The sequence below is a fragment of the Buteo buteo genome, chromosome 1, assembly GCF_964188355.1.
Source record: "Buteo buteo chromosome 1, bButBut1.hap1.1, whole genome shotgun sequence".
NCBI classification, from domain to species: domain Eukaryota; kingdom Metazoa; phylum Chordata; class Aves; order Accipitriformes; family Accipitridae; genus Buteo; species Buteo buteo.
In genome coordinates, this window is record NC_134171.1 from 48,810,999 (window position 1) to 48,828,276 (window position 17,278).

The following is a 17,278-nucleotide window of genomic DNA, read 5'->3' on the forward strand; positions in this document are numbered from 1 at the left end:
CTTAATTACACAGTGGTTCCCTTCATTTGCTTTTCTCTGAGATCAGCACCTCTTTCTATATGCAAATAGAAGGTTATTTCTGCACTTCCAACACTGTCTAATTTTCTTCCTATCTTCTTACACCCTTTGGTGTCTACCAGTTTCCACTATTCATTCTCCTCATGCACTAGTCTGTTTAAGCATCACGTAGATGGATCAGCTTTTTAAAATTGTTCTCCATAATGTTTCTCTGGGTCCCCCTTTTTCCTTCTCCTGAGAGGATGTCTGCATTCCAACCATTTATTACTTTATTGGTAGCGTCAACAGGACAGAAGAAACTTTCTTTTTCTCTGACAGATTGCAGTCTAGATGGTGTACAAACAGACTAAAGGACATAGTTTACAGAAAAGCATGACTGATGGGAGGAGTCCAGCCAGTAGCTATCCCTACCATGACTTTTGTTGTCTTTTAAAAATGTGTCCTGGGGAAATACTTTGTCCTGTAGTTACTTATTCCCAAGTTTACACTCCTTAATAACATGCATCTTCAACTCAGTGTATTGAAAACATATTTAGTGAAAGAATGAGAAAGGCCCTGTGAGCATAACCCTTCCTTTTACACCCTTTCTTTTCTCCTAGATCCCAATCTCATATTCAGCGTGTCAGAACAGAGGTGTTACAGATTAGGTACTCTCTTGCCTCCTACACCTCTAAGGCATATAAATCCTTTCAGCTCTATCACCTCCGTGATATTGCCAATATATAACACTCTTGATCAATCCACTGTGAAAATTCCTGCTGATGCCTTCATTTCCTCCTGTTTGGATTGCTGTAATTCACAGCTCTCAGGCACTTAACTGCTGTAATACTCCGTAGGATTGTGTCATGGTTTAACCCCAGCCAGCAGCTAAGCACCACGCAGCTGCTCACTCACTCCCCCCCCCCCCCAGTGGGATGGGGGAGAGAATCGGGGGGAAAAAAAATGTAAAACTTATGGGTTGAGATAAGAACAGTTTAATAGGACAGAAAGGAAGAAAATAATAATGATAATAATAAAATGAAAATAATAATAATAAAAGAATTGGCATATACAAAAAAAAGTGATACACAATGCAATTGCTCACCACTCACTGACCGATGCCCAGTTAGTTCCTGAGCAGTGATCTGCCCCCATGGCCAACTCCCCCAGTTTATATACTGGGCATGATGTCCTATGGTACGGAATACCCTGTTGGCCAGTTTGGGTCAGCTGCCCTGGCTGTGTCCCCTCCCAACTTCTTGTGCCCCTCCAACCTTCTTGCTGGCTGGGCATGAGAAGCTGAAAAATCCTTGACTTAGTCTAAACACTACTTAGCAACAACTGAAGACATCAGTGTGTTATCAACACTCTTCTCATACTGAACCCAAAACATAGCACTATACCAGCTACTAGAAAGAAAAGTAACTCTATTCCAGACGAAACCAGGACAGATCGGTACTAGTGCAGTATGATATTATAATCTGACGTGTTTTGGACAGTGACTGCCGTGTGCTTTAATTTCTAAAATCTGTGATAACTCTTAACTGTATCTGAAGCATTTTGATTTAAATTCATCATTTATTATGCCTTTGCAGGTACAGTTCCAAGTCTGAGGACTGCATAATTTGCAAGAAAGAAAACTTTCTGTCAGTTGTTGAACATAATTGGCTAGACTTCTAACAATACATTTGAATTGCACACCCATAATTAATCACCCATGCTCAACTGCAGGCATAAATGTTAGCATTTAGACATGTAACTGTGTGCAGGCACAGGGAGTCAGAACCTTTCAGTATTGTCACCCACATTAGATTTCAGGCACAAGAAATAAATTGAAATACTTTTCTTATAAGGGCCAAGTGAATTACTGTTCCATAGCATCGGCGTAGGAGAGTACCAAGAGCACACTAGACTTATGTTTTATTATTTTTTATGACAGAAATAACAAAGTACAAGGCTGATGAAATATGTGTGTTGTAGACTTGATTTATATACAGCTGTAAAGCATTTTCAGAGCTGGATCTTTGTTCTGCTGAAGCTGAGTGTGAGTTTTGCCTTTAACTTACCTGGACCAAGTGGTTGGACTGGGGTCAGGAGTGGCTGCGCGCGTTGCACCCTGTGCTGCAGCCATGGGATGAAAACTGCAAGGGCGTGAAAGGAGTGCGAAGGGCTCTGCAAGCACAGGGCTCCCCTGGAGGAGCCTTCTATTTGCTACACCAGAAACTACGGTATAATGGCCTTCAGTGCTGTAAGAAACCGTCTGTGGTGGGGGAAAGGTGCATTGGAGTATGTGGTGCAATTACAGTCACAGTGATACCTCTTCTGAAGTACAGCAAATCTTGAGCATCCCATGGAGAAGTGGAGGAGTCCACAGGGTGCTTAAAACCAAACAAACCGCAACAAGGAAAATAAATAATTGACATAAAACATGTATCTTTTGGGCTATCTGTAATTTTAAAATTCTGATGGAAGTAACTGGTCCAGAGTAAGATATAGCTTTATAATTTGCATTGGCACTTTTTACATGGTTTCCCTTTCCCCACCTCCATGCTTTCCAGCCTTCCCAAGCCATGTTTTTGTTCATTTGGTTTTAATTCAGTCCCAGTTCAGTATCTTAAAACAATTCCCCTGTGGGCAAAGGGCATCTTGAAAGTCACCCCAGGTTTTCACATCTTGTTTGAGATTTACAGCAGAATTCACGCTGCTTTTTAGATGTAGTTAATAAAGCTGAAAAGAAAAGATGTTAGGCTTGTTTGTCATTCAGCAGTTACAGCTCCATGCAAGACTCCACGGGCAAGGTAATTAAGTCTCTCACAGGGACTTGCTGCAGTGTGTGCATCTCTTGCTTTGTGCTGTGCATGCATGTGACGGTCACGTTTAGTTGTGTTGGTAGAGCTCTAGCTCCTTGGAGAGAGGACTGGAAATTAAAACCACTTCCAGTCCTTAACTTGTATGGATCACCATGCCACCAAGCCCTCTTTCAAGTGAAAACTAAATTAAGCTCTGGGGAGTCTTTTAGAAAATGTCCTGCAGCACTGTTCTGATCTATGTGCGATGTGGTTTTCATGAGACCTACCTCCACTGGTAAAAATAACATGAAGGGAAAGTAGCTTAAGGTATGGCCTACTGACATGGCTTAATGTGTATGGCTTTTCCAGTCATGGGAAGTCTACTTGATCGAGATAATTATTGACAGATAAACAAGTAATGTTACAGACAGGTCTAATCGATCTTACATGCTTGTTGCAATAATTATACTGTCAGTAGCTGAATCATTATTTTACAAACTGCAGACAGACAGCTTAGGTATCAGAACATGTTTGTATTTACTGTGTGTATGCACATTTGCTTTTACAACACAAACAGGTAACTTTTTAAAAAAACTATCTGTGATTTTTGAATGAATGAGTAATAGTTTCACTGGCTTCATTTTTTATCTCTGTTGTTTCCCTGCAGGTGAAGGCAACAGATGCAGATGCTGATCAGTTTGGTGAAATTGAGTATTTTCTTTACGATGGATTTCATTATTATGAAAAATCCAAAGCCTTCCAGATTGACCCACGTACTGGTCAGATCTGTGTGTCTCAAGACATTGACAGAGAAGGAGATCCAACCACTTATGATCTCTTAGTAAAAGCTATGGATGGGGTAAGTTTCACCTTTCCATACTACCAGGTTTGTGAATGCATTTACAAATTTGGATGCGCTGTATACTCTTAAATGAGAATGTAATTAGTATGTAAAAATTGCATTAATTTGAATAAAATTTCTTACCCCTACAGAGGGTAGAAAGTGATACTTCATGAACTATAAATTTTGACCCAAATTGATAAAATTGGCTGTGAAATCCCCAATTACTCATAAACAAGTTGTTGAAAACCATTTCTAGGATGTGTTAGTCCCTACTGATTTTCCTTCTCCTCTTGGAACTGGTGGACTCCAGGTTACCTCTGCTCCCTGCTTTCAGGATGACTGCAGCAGTAATAAACCAGTAACTTGTGCTAGAGCTGCATGGTTACTGTGGGTGCCAATGATTTTCCTGGATAAATTCTTTGTCCTTCCTAGCTAGCTGATGCCATTGCTGCTGCTGTGGCTGGGTACAGCCTCCCTGCAGTGGTGTGTCTGAAAGTTTTCCCACTTTACAAGATCTGGTGCTTGGAAGTGGGTATTCATGGTACAGCAAGGGCAGGGTAGTTGCCTGTGCCTGAAATAGTCCATTTCAGATCTCTGTTTGGCAAGGAAGGCGAAGAGACGTTCATTCTGGTGGGAACACATCGAGATGTCTGGGTGCCACATGACAGAAATTTTTGGTAGCACAATTCCTGAAAAAGACTGGAAGAAAATAATTCTTGGGTTCATCTTGTTGTGGAAGTATCTAAAGGCGATTTGCAATGAGAGGCCCAAAAGGAGACCAGCTGGTACTTTTCTTAACTTTCTTTAGCTTTAGTAGTGAACTGTGAAGAGGCTGAAGAAAAAGGTTACTGGTTGGCTTCAAATGTTAAATTAACATAGGGACACTTTAAAAAATGTTATTCAGGTCACATTTTGCAACACAATTTGAGCTGAAAAATGTTGAAATTTTCAGGCTATACAGTCTTTATTCCATACTTTGAATAATTACCTTGCATTTAAGATATCGTCTTAAGCGTATCTAATATAAATTTTAAAAAATGCAGTTGTGCTAGAAATACTGTATTTTTCATTAAAAAGTCTGTGCTTTTTATTACAGTACACTGGAGAAACTTAGTGAACTATGATTTCCATATTCATGAGTGGATGAACTTAAACAGCTGCAGTTGGTGCTTGGTATTAATTGCTGCATTTTGAGAAAGTAGTAGTTGAGGGTATGTTCATATGTTGTTGAATTTGGATATATGTGTAATAGTTAAGCGATTAATCTGCTTTTTTTTTTTTCTTTAGCTATCACTATTTAGTGTTTATTTCAGAGGGTACAGCAGCATTCTCTTGTATTAATAGTGCCTTTAGCAGTGTGCCTCTTCTTCCCCATAGGTTTCTTTTGAGGAGAAACAATTATATAGGAATATATTTCTTTGTTTGTATGTTTGTTTCCTGGCTCTTTCTGATTTGAACATCTAATAATTTAAGAATGTAAGTCTTTTTGTTAGGACAGCGTCTGTAATCTTTACAGGAGAATTAAGTCTGTGTGACCATTTTGGAATTTCTCTGATTTGTGATTTCTGTCTTCAGAATTCCTTTCTAGGCAAAATTTTGTAGCATACACCTGAGTACAGATGTCCAAGCCTTGAAAAGTAAAGCAGTCAGTATTGCAATGTATAACAGCAGAAAATTATGTATTCTGCTGTACTTCATCACTTCATTTTTCCTTCTATCACATGTTTTGAAGCTGTATAAATGTGAAGAACACATACATGTATCTGGAATATCAAGATTAGTCTTATTGATAAAAGCTATGTGAGAGCTGGACAATAGCAGTGAAATTCTGTCAAGTTTCTAAGATATCCGGTCTGGGCCAGAAGATTATCTTGAAAATGTGAAAGAAAACAGGTTTACATGAAAAAAGCTTGATGCATTTTTTTTTTTAATAAATTACTGCTTCAATGATAAATCTTCCATCCAAAGTTAAACAGCCAATGCATTGAAACTACAGAGTATTTAATTTTTAAATTGGTCTGTCATTTATCTTCATTTAGGGACCTTGTGTTTTCAGAAGTTCAATAATTGGGAGAGGGGTTCAATTCTTGATTGCCTTGTCTGTGACAGGCAGGACTTGACCTTTTTACTGGAAGTCAGCACTTTGTAGATCCCATTGATTTCTAAAAATTTGCTCATCTGACATCTAAATACTAAAGCACCTAAATTCAATATTAGCTTTTCAAAATTTTCAATATACCTGAACTTACATTGATCCACTCTCCACCTTTAAAGCAGAATTATAGTAGGGTGTTTTATCTCCTGGCATTCTGCTGCTGATTTTGATGGGTTAAAGATGTTAGGTGTGGGGTTCAAAGTAGAGGCTACAGTCAGGGGAGAAATGTGTACAGAAAAGACAGAGGAATAGTGAAGGGTCAGTGTTGTCAAAGATGGGGGAGAGAGATGAAAAGGAAAGAAAATAACAAAGTTAATTAGAAATGAGGAGGAAAAAGTATTCTCCAGGTGGTGCTCAGTTTATCTTACAGCAAAACTATCAGTTTCCTCCACCTGTTTGTGCCTACTCCATTACATGGTTTTGGAGCTTTGTCAGTCATGTCTTTTATGCATTATGTTGAAAGCGTAATGGGAGAACTGAAATTGCACACAAGAGCCTATGGAGAGGCAAGTGGAAAACAGATTCTGTTAAACTGGTGTTAAATGAACATCCCATGAGAGCTTGTGGGAGCACTCTCACTGATTAAGTGGGGATAAGACTGATCATAATATTAGCATTAGCCTTTTCAGTTGGCAGCACCAGTTTTGGTCCCAAAGTCACTTACTTCACATACATATTCGTTGGTACTCCTTGAAATGCTTTTATGTGAAAAGAAGTCATGTAGCTAGGTTTATAGAAAGGTGTTTGTGCTGAATCCCACAGCATCTGCATCTAGCCCTCTCCTTGGGTCTCGGTCTGAACTGTGGCAGACTGAGAGCTGTTCCAGTAGTGAGGGTGACCCTCCTGTGATTCACATGCCAGCTCTGCCTGGGACACCCCCAATTCAAACTGCACCCTTAGTCACAACAGCTGTATTTATGCACTTGTGACAGATCAGAAACAGTTTCAGCAGGCATTTGGGGAGTCTTTGAATTTACAGTCAGCTGAAATTTTCTTGTAATGATATTAAGATTGTAGGTTTTTTTCCTCTCTCTGGAAAAACAAAATTGGGTGAAGGTATGTTGCTTGGAGAAGCTCCACAAGCACTTGAGAGAGATTTAGATCAGACATACTGTGAAATCAAGACTTGCAAAAGGAAAATACAGAAAAGCAGGAATTCTAATAAGAGTATATGCATGTTTCCAAAGCAGTATAGAGGACAAAATTAGTACTTTTTTTGGTTTTGAATATGTGCAAATTAGGTCTGATATGTTTTAATTCTATTGTTTGGCTTTTTTTTTGTTTGCTTTCACAACATGACTGAAATGGACGCTCCATTGTGTGTTCTTGCCTGTTTGATTAGGGGTCTCCAAACTACTACATATGTAAATTTATGCTTCCTTTATGCTTGCTTTGTGTACTTCTGCCTTAAAGAGTCTTAATGTGAATTCACTTTCACACAGGAAACCTTTTTTTTTAACAGCACATACTTTTGCTGCTGTACAGTGGCAAATTTTATTGCTATGTATCATGCATAATTCAATCATTTTGTTTATTCATTTGCATTTTTTATGATGCCCATCACCTCTCTCTCTCTTTCAACCAAATAAACAGTAATGACTGCAGCTGTTAAAGAAAACCTGTCACAATCCAGAGAAATTTAATTGGAATAATGCTAATTTAAATTCTGTCTAGTGGCATCTGTACTATCTGCTTACAGACAACAGTTGCCTGGCCTTCAAAGCCAAAATCTGAGTTGCATGATCTTGGGGTTGGTGCAGAATGAGGGGTGTTCAGGAGTGTCCAACGTTGACTCTGGGAGGAGCTGGCCCACAGTTTTCTTCAAAAGCTGGGGAAGACTGGATGACCTATGTTTGTGAGAGCTGCTACCAGGCATGGACCAATTCCAGCAACAAACATCTCTGTAGGTAACACAGTCCACGTGCCAGTGTACCGACTCTAATATTGGTCTGGCAAGAAGTTTTAAAAACTGCAGAGCACAGGCAGGATGTTCTTCCACTCTTTGTCCTCCACTAGTATAAGGAGTGCCACACACACCTGTATAACCTACTGAAAGTCCAGAGGTTTGGGTTTGTGGGGTTTTTTTTGTCTTTTCCCTTTGCAGAGTGGACTGCCTTGGTTTTGTTTTCTCCAAGTGAGGTTCTTGAGTGCTGTGATAGGACTGCCCTTAATGATGGTTTGAAGGCTGCCGTTGAATGGTGGTGGGAGGCAATTAAAAGTCATCTTATTTTAATACTAATCAACTGGAGATGAAAAGAAGCGTCCTTGTATCTTTTATAAGGAATGCTAGGTCTTCAGTTTTTTAGCTGCTACATAATCATTACAAAAGGTTCAATACATCATCGACAGCTGTATTAGCAACTCTCTTAATGTCTTTCTGCATAGAAAAATACTTTGTTCTTCATCTCTTGCTTTTTGGTAAACCACGCTGCTTGTCCAGTTTTCTTTGTCTTTTATGCTGAAGCAATTGAAACGTAGAGGTAAGCACTGGACACTGACAGGCTTCTGAAGAAGTTAAGGCTTTTGAGATAATTGGCGATGTCTCTCCATTTTGACAGCATTACAACTTCAAGGTGACATATCTTTTAGGTTTAATGAAAAAAAAAAAAAAGAAAATATGTCTTCATGTCAGGGATCCTGTATATCACAGTTTAGTTTGGAACAAAAATTTGACAGCACAGTTCACTGACAAAAACTTTGGAGGCTGTAGTGGAAATCTTGGCAGATTCTTAAGCATTTTACAGCACTGAGATGAAGAAATACAGCTATTCAAAATAGCACCATTTCTATGGTAGGATTTTTTTTTTTTTTTTTTTGAGACACGATAAAGAGGTGTACTAATAGCTTTATCTTTTCACACAAATTTGGTCGTGCCAAAGTCAAGAAAATAATACTTGTGCTTATTTTTACTTGGTGGTAGTTTCTTATGTCCCCTTTTTGTTCCACAGGACACACAACTCTCAGGAGTCTGACAAAGAAGCTGTTGTAATTGTGACTTTTTTTTTTTTTGCATCAAACAGCACTACAGTAGTTAAAAATACTTGAATGTTTGAGAAGAGGGATTTCAAAATGAAAAACTGTGTCTTTCTGTTGCTTGTAACACGTTTTGACAAATGCAATTTTCTGTCAGCAACAGACTTGTTTAAATCGGCTTTCATATTTTGGAAGATCTACTATGTCGTGCTTGCTTCCGAGTAGATGAAGTATATCCATGTGGTTAGAAATAGAAGCAGTTTGTTCCTTCTCGCTTGGGATGATACTTAAAAATTTTTATAGCCAGAGCAAGCACTGAGCCATAACCAGTTAGTATCGTTAAGGTAATAAGTTAATATCGTACTTGACTTATGTGTGAGGGGATGCACTGCTTCTTCAGGAAAAGAAGGGTCTGTCTCTATCATAAAATTTGGCCTGTCTTCTGAGAGATTAGGTTCCCCCACATACTTAGAATTAATCAATTTCCAAAGACTTTGGAGTCTTTACGTAACTCCATAGGAGAAATACAAATTGGCTGAAGAGTGTTGTTTTTTGTTGTTTGTTTTTATGTCTGTTTAGCAATAATTAAACTTGGAAGAAGCAGTTTCACACAAGTTCTAATAAGTTTTTGCAGTTTGGTTTCATGCTGTTCCAACCATCTTTTTAGATGCTTTTTATAATTGACCTCACTTCTTCCTTGGCCCTCTTGCCTTAAAAATTTCTCATTTCTCATTTCTGTCCTAAAGTAGCTGAAAGCTGTGGAGATGCAGAGCATCTTCTGACAGTGAACAGAGCACATGGGGGCCCCCCCTTTTAGCTCCTGTGCAGGAATTTCCTCTGTGTGGAAATCAAGCTATTGGGGAAGGGACTCACCCTGAAGCGTGGTTGGGGTGTTGGCAGTGAGCCCGCTAGATCCGCACACCTCCGCTTCTCCATAGTGGCACAGGGTTTCATGGCTGGCTGAGTAGTTTTGAGGCTGGTGCTAGCCCGGTACACTTCACGGTCCTAGTCCCCAGGCACGTGTCCTGGCTGCTGGCTCCCTCTGCAGCAGCGGTGAGCCCTGGAAGCATGCCATGCTTGGGTTTTCTTTGAAGGAAACCCAAGCACACCAGGAGGATGTGGGCCAGATCTCCTAGTCTGTGGGTGAAACATAGACACGTGATGCACAAGATCATCCTAATTTTTCACATACTTGAGCCTTCATGGGAATGTCACTGCCACCCAACAGAGGTAATATTACGTGGAAGAAAAAAACTAAATGGAACAAAGCAAAAATCCCTATGGAAATGTGGAACAGAATGCCGATACTATTTTTTTCCCAAAAGTAAGTCTGAACCTGTGGACATAAAAAGCAAACTGACAAAAATAATTTTGGGGGAGATTATTATGCTGCAGGGCAAGTCTAAAGGAGTGGTATCCAGTCTGAATCATTGGATGGTTTCATGAAGGTCAGGTTTAAAAATAATTGACATGAACAATTAGGTTGCAGAATTCTGCAACCTATTTATTTTTTTTATATCATAGCTACTGTGACTGCAAAATTGTTTGGACTAGCTCAGCATATCTTGTGATGTGTACACACCAACATCTGATCTGTGTCAGCAGTTTCTGTAAGTGACTAATTGGTACAAGCACAGCATGCTCAGTGTGCCTTTAAGGAGCGCAGGATTCTTCCTCCATCTGTATCTTATCTTAATGTACTACATACAGGCTATACATACATGTGCTGCTTTGTGCCTCTGTTGCACATGCCAGTGCCCCAGCATTTGCTGTTAGCTGTGCCACAAGTGGAGCTGCTTTCTTTTAAAAATGTTTGTAGTTGTTACGGCTGTAAAATAACCTTGGAAATATGAACCCCTCCAAACTGATGGGAGGGAGCCTGCAGGGAGTACAAGGTAGTACCTCTGAGAAGTAAATTGCGATTTGTTTCACTTGGGACCCTGTGGGATCTACACTTCAGCACCCACAGAATTGTCTTTTTTTCCAGACTGACAAAAAATTCAGTGCTTTGCCATGGCAGATTGTGATGTTGTTGTAGCATAGTTTGATAAGCCAGCTTGCAGTTGCTCCTTGCTTCTCCTGTTTCACTGCAGAACAAGGCTAAATGTGGTACCACGGCTGCCCACACAGTATTTCAGTGGGCTCTTGGTGGGCACCTGTAGCAGGAGCCTCAACCATGTGGAGAGCAGTGCAGTGACTGGGCTGGGGTCGCAAAGAGGTACAGTGCCAAAGCTGCGCCCAACACCTGGCTCTTTTCCCAGCATTTTGTGTAGGGAAAAGAAACAAGAGCAGAGAAGTCGAGCCAAGACCCCTAGAAAGCGTGTTGAGACCTCTTTCCTTGCAAAATCACAGGCGCACTGGAAATGATTTTATGTAATCAGTTACAAATTTTACATCAACAAATCATTTCAGCTATGTGCTTCAGTTGAATTTGGTGTTGTTCTGTCTGTGTACACAAAGTGAAGGTGTGGGTATGTAGACAAGCACACATGCATACATATATATATAGAGAGATATATACACACACACACTTATATACACACATACGCAGACAAAAATATATATGTATAGACACACACGCATGCTGCACGAGCAGAACTGCTTGAACCTGCCAGGGTGGTAAATGGATGATGGGTCTTGCAGGCAGCAGCCTGACAAGTCAGCTTTTGGCTGTCCTGCACTGCTCTGCTCTCAGTCTGTGTTCCTAATCAGTAGTTGAAAAAGCCTCATATTTGCTGTTATAATGGTCACGCTTTTAAATCTGAAAGACTCAAAGATAGAAAGAAGTTATTCCTGCTTTACTGGAACACCACAGTCACCCACAGTCACTTGGGGGACATGTGTTTCTGGGGCAGAAAGCCCTGACTTTTAGTTGTGAAGGAGTAAGTGGTGTGTAGGTGATTACAGTAAAAACAAGCAAGGTTAGACTAGCAAAGATTTGACATGAGTAGGGTTCATTAGTATTTACAAAAATAACTCCATGTTCAGGCCTCATTGTTGTGAGAAGTTGAACTTCTTTGTGTACTCAGTCAGCCCACTGGAGTTGTTCTGAGTGTGTAGCTTGCCTGAATGCAATATTTTGGGATATTACAGATATCATAAGTTGATTTTAACAGACTTTTTCATTGCTCAGTATTGTTGCAGCATGTTCCATTTCCTAATGATGGGCTGAAGCCAGATGTGCATCATTCTGTTGTGTACACTTTTAAAATTTACCTTGTTTTTTGTTTTTATCTTTCTGATTTATCCAACAGGGTGGGCTGAGTGCCCAAGCTTTTGTTCGCATTGAGATAGAAGATATTAATGATAATCAACCTGTTTTTGAACAAACCGTCTATGTGACAAGCATCAGCAGTCACACACAGCCAGGAACAGAGGTCATCAATGTTGTTGCCACAGACAGAGATTCAGGAATATATGGCGTTGTCACATATGAACTGGTCCCAGGAGAATTTTCTTCTTTTTTCACAGTGGATACATCCACAGGTACTGTATGAGTCTATTATTCAGAAAGGCTATAATTATACAACATGTATCTTTTCCTTGACAATGATTTTTTTTTTATTTGGAGTCATGTCATACAGTTGAATCTTAGATTCTGCTGGGCAATAATTCTAGAGGAGGATGGAGGATTTAGGTTTAATATGAAGCCTTTGCGTTCACTGGAATAAACAGGAGAATGGGAAACATGGTAAATGCCAGTACAATACAGGTCAAGCAGTATGCCACTTAACACTATTTTCAGCCATAAATCTATTCATCATTGTGAGAAATAATCAAAACATTATTTTTTACAATAATATCTGAATTCCTTAAATTTTTAGCTCTTACTCTTGAGGAGCAATGAAAGACCCTTCAAGATGCTTGTCCTTTCATTTCATATCTCTGTTTCTGTCCTAACTTTTCCCCACACTGTGCTAGAATAAGTCCCCATTCTGCTCACAGTCTTAAAATATCCAGCTGCCTCCCTATTCGACTCAATGATTAGCTTTATAAGTGTCTTTCTCTGCCTTTTGCTTCCTGATGTGACTCTTTGTCCTTCTGGTTTCTGGAGAGAGGTTCAGTGAAGGAGTGACGAAGAGAGCAAGAAAGCAATTATGGCAAAAGCAAATCTGGGTGAATTTTCTCAAAAACAGGTTGAATCTCACAGATTGAATTACTTTTCCCATGGCCACAAAGCAGCCCCTGTAGTCTGCTTTCTAACCTTAAAATAGTTATCAATGTCAGCTGGAAAGAACATGACCAGCGTATCTACAAATGTCCAATGGTGTTTTCAGGGAGCGGTTAACTAAACTGCAGCTATCATTTTACCTGAGAGCCAGCCCTTGCATGTGAATCTATCTAGATCAATGGTTTTGCTTTATGATGGTCATGGCACAGGGAATTATTTTATGTATTGTAAACATTTTTTTGGCTGTTGTATGTGTGTATATATTAGCTGTTTGGCATATGAAATGTTACAAGGCTCTACTCTTTCAAAATGGTGCCTATTTTCACTTTCTTACATGGTCCCCAAAATACTCTGATGAACAGAAGAAACTAATGTTCTTAGGAAGTCGGTCTGCTTGTCTTGGCTATTTTAGAATTTATTTAACTGAGGACTTTTAACTGCCTGTCAAATCAGAGTCTCAGGGGCATAGCTGATGCCAAAAATATATAGTTCAATCAATAATTAGGAAGCTGGATCTCCATAGGCATTTAACTGGTCATTTTAAAACTGCCCAAGCAGGCTTGTCAGAGAGAGCCCCTGTGGATCATGCTAGCAGCACTGGCTTTGCAGCAGTCCTCTCTTTTGAAAGGCTTCTTCCTCAGATTGTGACCTTTTGGCCTTTTTTTTTTTTCCAGTTTTGGCACTTTGTATAGGAAAAATGTCATGCTTAATCATGAAGACCGTAAGTTTATAAGTTACTATTATTTTGCAGATCTATCATGGTATTTTATCAAAGGCAGACCAAATTCAGGGTGGAGTTGCTTGAGGTCATTATTGCTGACATTTCATGATGAGAAGAGCATATAGGTCAGAGACACTATTCCCCACGTTACAGTGCTTGGAATCTGATTGCGCTTAATCAGATCTCCTGGGTAATTCATGAGGCCAGACTAATTTTAACTTACTAATATTAATGATGTGTGGTTTTTCTTTTCTGAAGAATACACTTTTTCCTTTTATATTCTTCCACATTTACCTACAATAGTGCTTTTGCTCAGTCACTGGTGAGCAGAATGATTTTTAAACTCTTGGCAAAAAATAAACATTATAAACATTAAAATTGCCAATTTGTCACACAGAAGTTTTGCAATCTTTGCAGGTTAAATTGCTGCAAAAACTGTTCAGTATTCAGAGGGAAATTGAATAAGTGGCTCACTGTTAGGGCATAGAGATTATGAGCTCTTCCTCCTTCTTGTTAGGACACTGACATTTTCCAGTTTTCATTGTGCTAAAGCTGTCTTCATATGCTTTGATATATGGCCTAATTTATATTGTCTCTCTGAAGGTTATGTGGGGGACTTTATCTAGTTTTGTGGGCTGCATTTTGTGAACAGAGGGCAATGGACAAGTATGACAAGAGATAGGAATTCTTCAGGAGGTAAATCCCCAAACCCGTAAGCCAAACAAGATCATATTACAGTTTTGGTCTTTGTTTTTCTGATGTCATGAATGTGCAGTCTGTTACTGATGTGTTCTGCAGTTTTTCCAATTTGAAGTATGGCATATTCTGTTTTATCTGCTCTTTTCATTATTAGAGGACCTAAAAGGGAGGCACAGGGATGGTGTTGGAGCCTTCCATGAATTTGCCTTACTGATAAGTTTTATTTTTTTAAATGTTTAATATTTCTTACTGACAGAGCATTTAGAAATAAGCAATGAAAATCAATGCACTAGTCTTTCTGACTTATTATGTTCATTATAGCCCTTAGCATTATATGTGGAAGTGGACAGAGATGTTTTCAGTATTATGAGATTTAAATTAATTAGTAGCTAACAGTTTGTTACATTGCCCTACAGTACGTTAAAATCATATGCAAGATGATGCTGTTCTCTATGGCACATGTAGTTTCTATTTTATGGCATGTAGATTGTGGATTTGAAAATTTATCTGACTGTAGTTTTCTTCAGGGAATGTTTTTGGAGTGCTGAGCTTCGAATACTCACTAAAGATTAACTTTTTTCCCCCATTCCCTTTTTCATGTTTAAGAGAAATGGATAAAATAATAAAATAAAAACTGTAACCTGAATTCTTCACTGCTATGGCTTGCTTCTGGCTGTTGCTTTGTTAAAGCAATTGTATGGATATATTAAGAAAGCTTTTAGCTTTGCATAGTGATGTGTGTTCACAGTACAGGATATCACACCAGCTGGTTGACCACTGACTGTATAGAATATATCAGTGATGCTTTTGATACATAGGTATTAGGAGGTCAAGCCACATCCAACCTCCTTGAAGGGCCTCCATCTTTTTTTTTCAAGCACTGTGACATGTGGATGTCATATATAGATACATTCAGTGAGGGTGTGAAGGAAGAGCCTTTCACTGAGCAGATAGATATTCCATTAAAAAGTTTTTTGAATTCTAAACAAGTCTTTATTAGTGATATTTGATTGCTATTTTAGCTTTTAGATACTGCATTTATTGTTTGTGATATGCTCTTATACTCAATAAATAACATTTATTGCATTTCCCTTTGAGAAAAAAATGAAATGAAATATTTTTCATTTGATTGATGATAGACTGTCCACAAGAAAAACCACTTTAAGAACTGTGTAACTAGAAAAATGTATGGATAGGGAACTGTAAATCAGTTCCTCTGCTAGTTCGTGACTCTTGCTATCATTTGTTTCTAGTGTTGGTGTAAACAACATCTTGGCTTCATTATGTTTCCTTTTGTAGATATCTGATCCATGCATGATCTATGAACAGCACTCGTGAATTGATTAGAACAGAGCAAGTTGAAGAGCTCTTCTGGCTAAGAAACTGTTTGAGCTATGTTTGTTTATTTTCCCATCATTACCTAACAAGCTATCTGAAGAACAGTGTATTTATAGTTATGGCTGAGCAGGTAATTAAAAATTTAAGTCACAGGATACAATCACAAGTGTGGCAGAAAACCTATGCAGCGCTTAACTTTAAGACTTTGGGATTAACAATTGAATTGATAAACTTTCATTATGTTACAAGCACTAATATTTTCCTTCACCCAAGGGCATATAATTCATTTTTCCATTGATCTTGGTGATACCCTTCTTTAGAGCTGGATAAAAAGATGGTTATCATCTTACTGTAGCCCTGGTTCAAGGAAGCTGTTTCAAATCTACAAAATTAATAATAGTCTTTGGGCCATTGTGACTTCATGTGTCAGTCCTCAGGTAAATGGGCTGTTCATATTCTTGGAACAAGTCCCCTAGCTAGTCACTTTGTGCAGAGGAAACTCCCATGAAGGCTAAGTAAAAGGCAGCAACCATTGGTTTGTGTTCATTTGACAGTATTAGTGATTTAAACCTAGTATGAAAAGGTTGCAGAGAAAGTAACATTCACACAGTGTACGTTAGAGCAGTATAAGCATTTAACTTAGCTTCTCTGTTTCTTTTGACTATGTAAGATATTTAGGCTTGTGTTTCTGTGAGTCCTACCTAAATTAGATGCCTAAAACAGAGGCTGTGACCTTCCTTTATATTTTACTGAGAATGTTTCTGGGAGCGTGGTGGGTTGACCCTGGCTGGACATCAGGTGCCCACCAAAGCCACTCTATTACTCCTCAGCTGGACAGGTGAGAGAAAATATAATGAAAGACTCATGGGTTGAAATAAGGATGGGGAGAGATCACTCACCAATTACCATCATGGGCAGAACAGACTGGGTGTGGGGAAATTAATTTAATTTATTGCCAATCAAATCAGAGTAGGGTAATGAGAAATAAAACCAAATCTTAAAACACCTTCCCCCCACCTCTCCCTTCTTCCCAGGCTCAACTTCACTCCCAATTTTCTCTACTTCCTCCCTGTGAGTGGCGCAGGGGACGGGGAATAGGGGCTGCAGTCAGTTTATCACACGTCTCTGCTGCTTCTTCCTCCTCACACTCTTCCCCTGCTCCAGCATGGAGTCCCTCCCATGGGAGACAGTCCTTCACAAACTTCTCCAATGTGAGTCCTTCCCACGGGCTGCAGTTCTTCACAAACTACTCCAGTGTAGGTCCCTTCCATGGGCTGCAGTCCTTCAGGCACAGACTGCTCCAGCATGGGTCCCCTACGGGGTCACAAGTCCTCCCAGAAAACCTGCTCCAACATGGGCTCCTCTCTCCACAGATCCGCAGGTCCTGCCAGGACCCTGCTCCAGCGTGGGCTTCCCATGGTGTCACAGCCTCTTTCAGGCACCCACCTGCTCCGGCGTGAGGTCCTCCATGGGCTGCAGGTGGATATCTGCTCCACCGTGGACCTCCATGGGCTGCAGGGGGACAGCCTGCCTCACCAGGGTGTTCCCCATGGGCTGCAGGGGAATCTCTGCTCCGGCGCCTGGAGCATCT

At 39.7% G+C, this 17,278-nt stretch overlaps 1 protein-coding gene across 1 annotated transcript in view; it reads left to right on the plus strand.

Moving 5' to 3' along the window:
- The first annotated feature begins 3,401 nt into the window (after positions 1-3,401).
- The window catches only part of DCHS2 (dachsous cadherin-related 2), a 72,380-nt gene continuing 58,503 nt past the window's right edge, over positions 3,402-17,278 (plus strand). Inside the window, 3 exon segments of the mRNA XM_075035707.1 lie at positions 3,402-3,428; positions 3,430-3,645; positions 12,013-12,244. Of these exon segments, the coding sequence (XP_074891808.1) occupies positions 3,402-3,428; positions 3,430-3,645; positions 12,013-12,244 (475 nt within the window).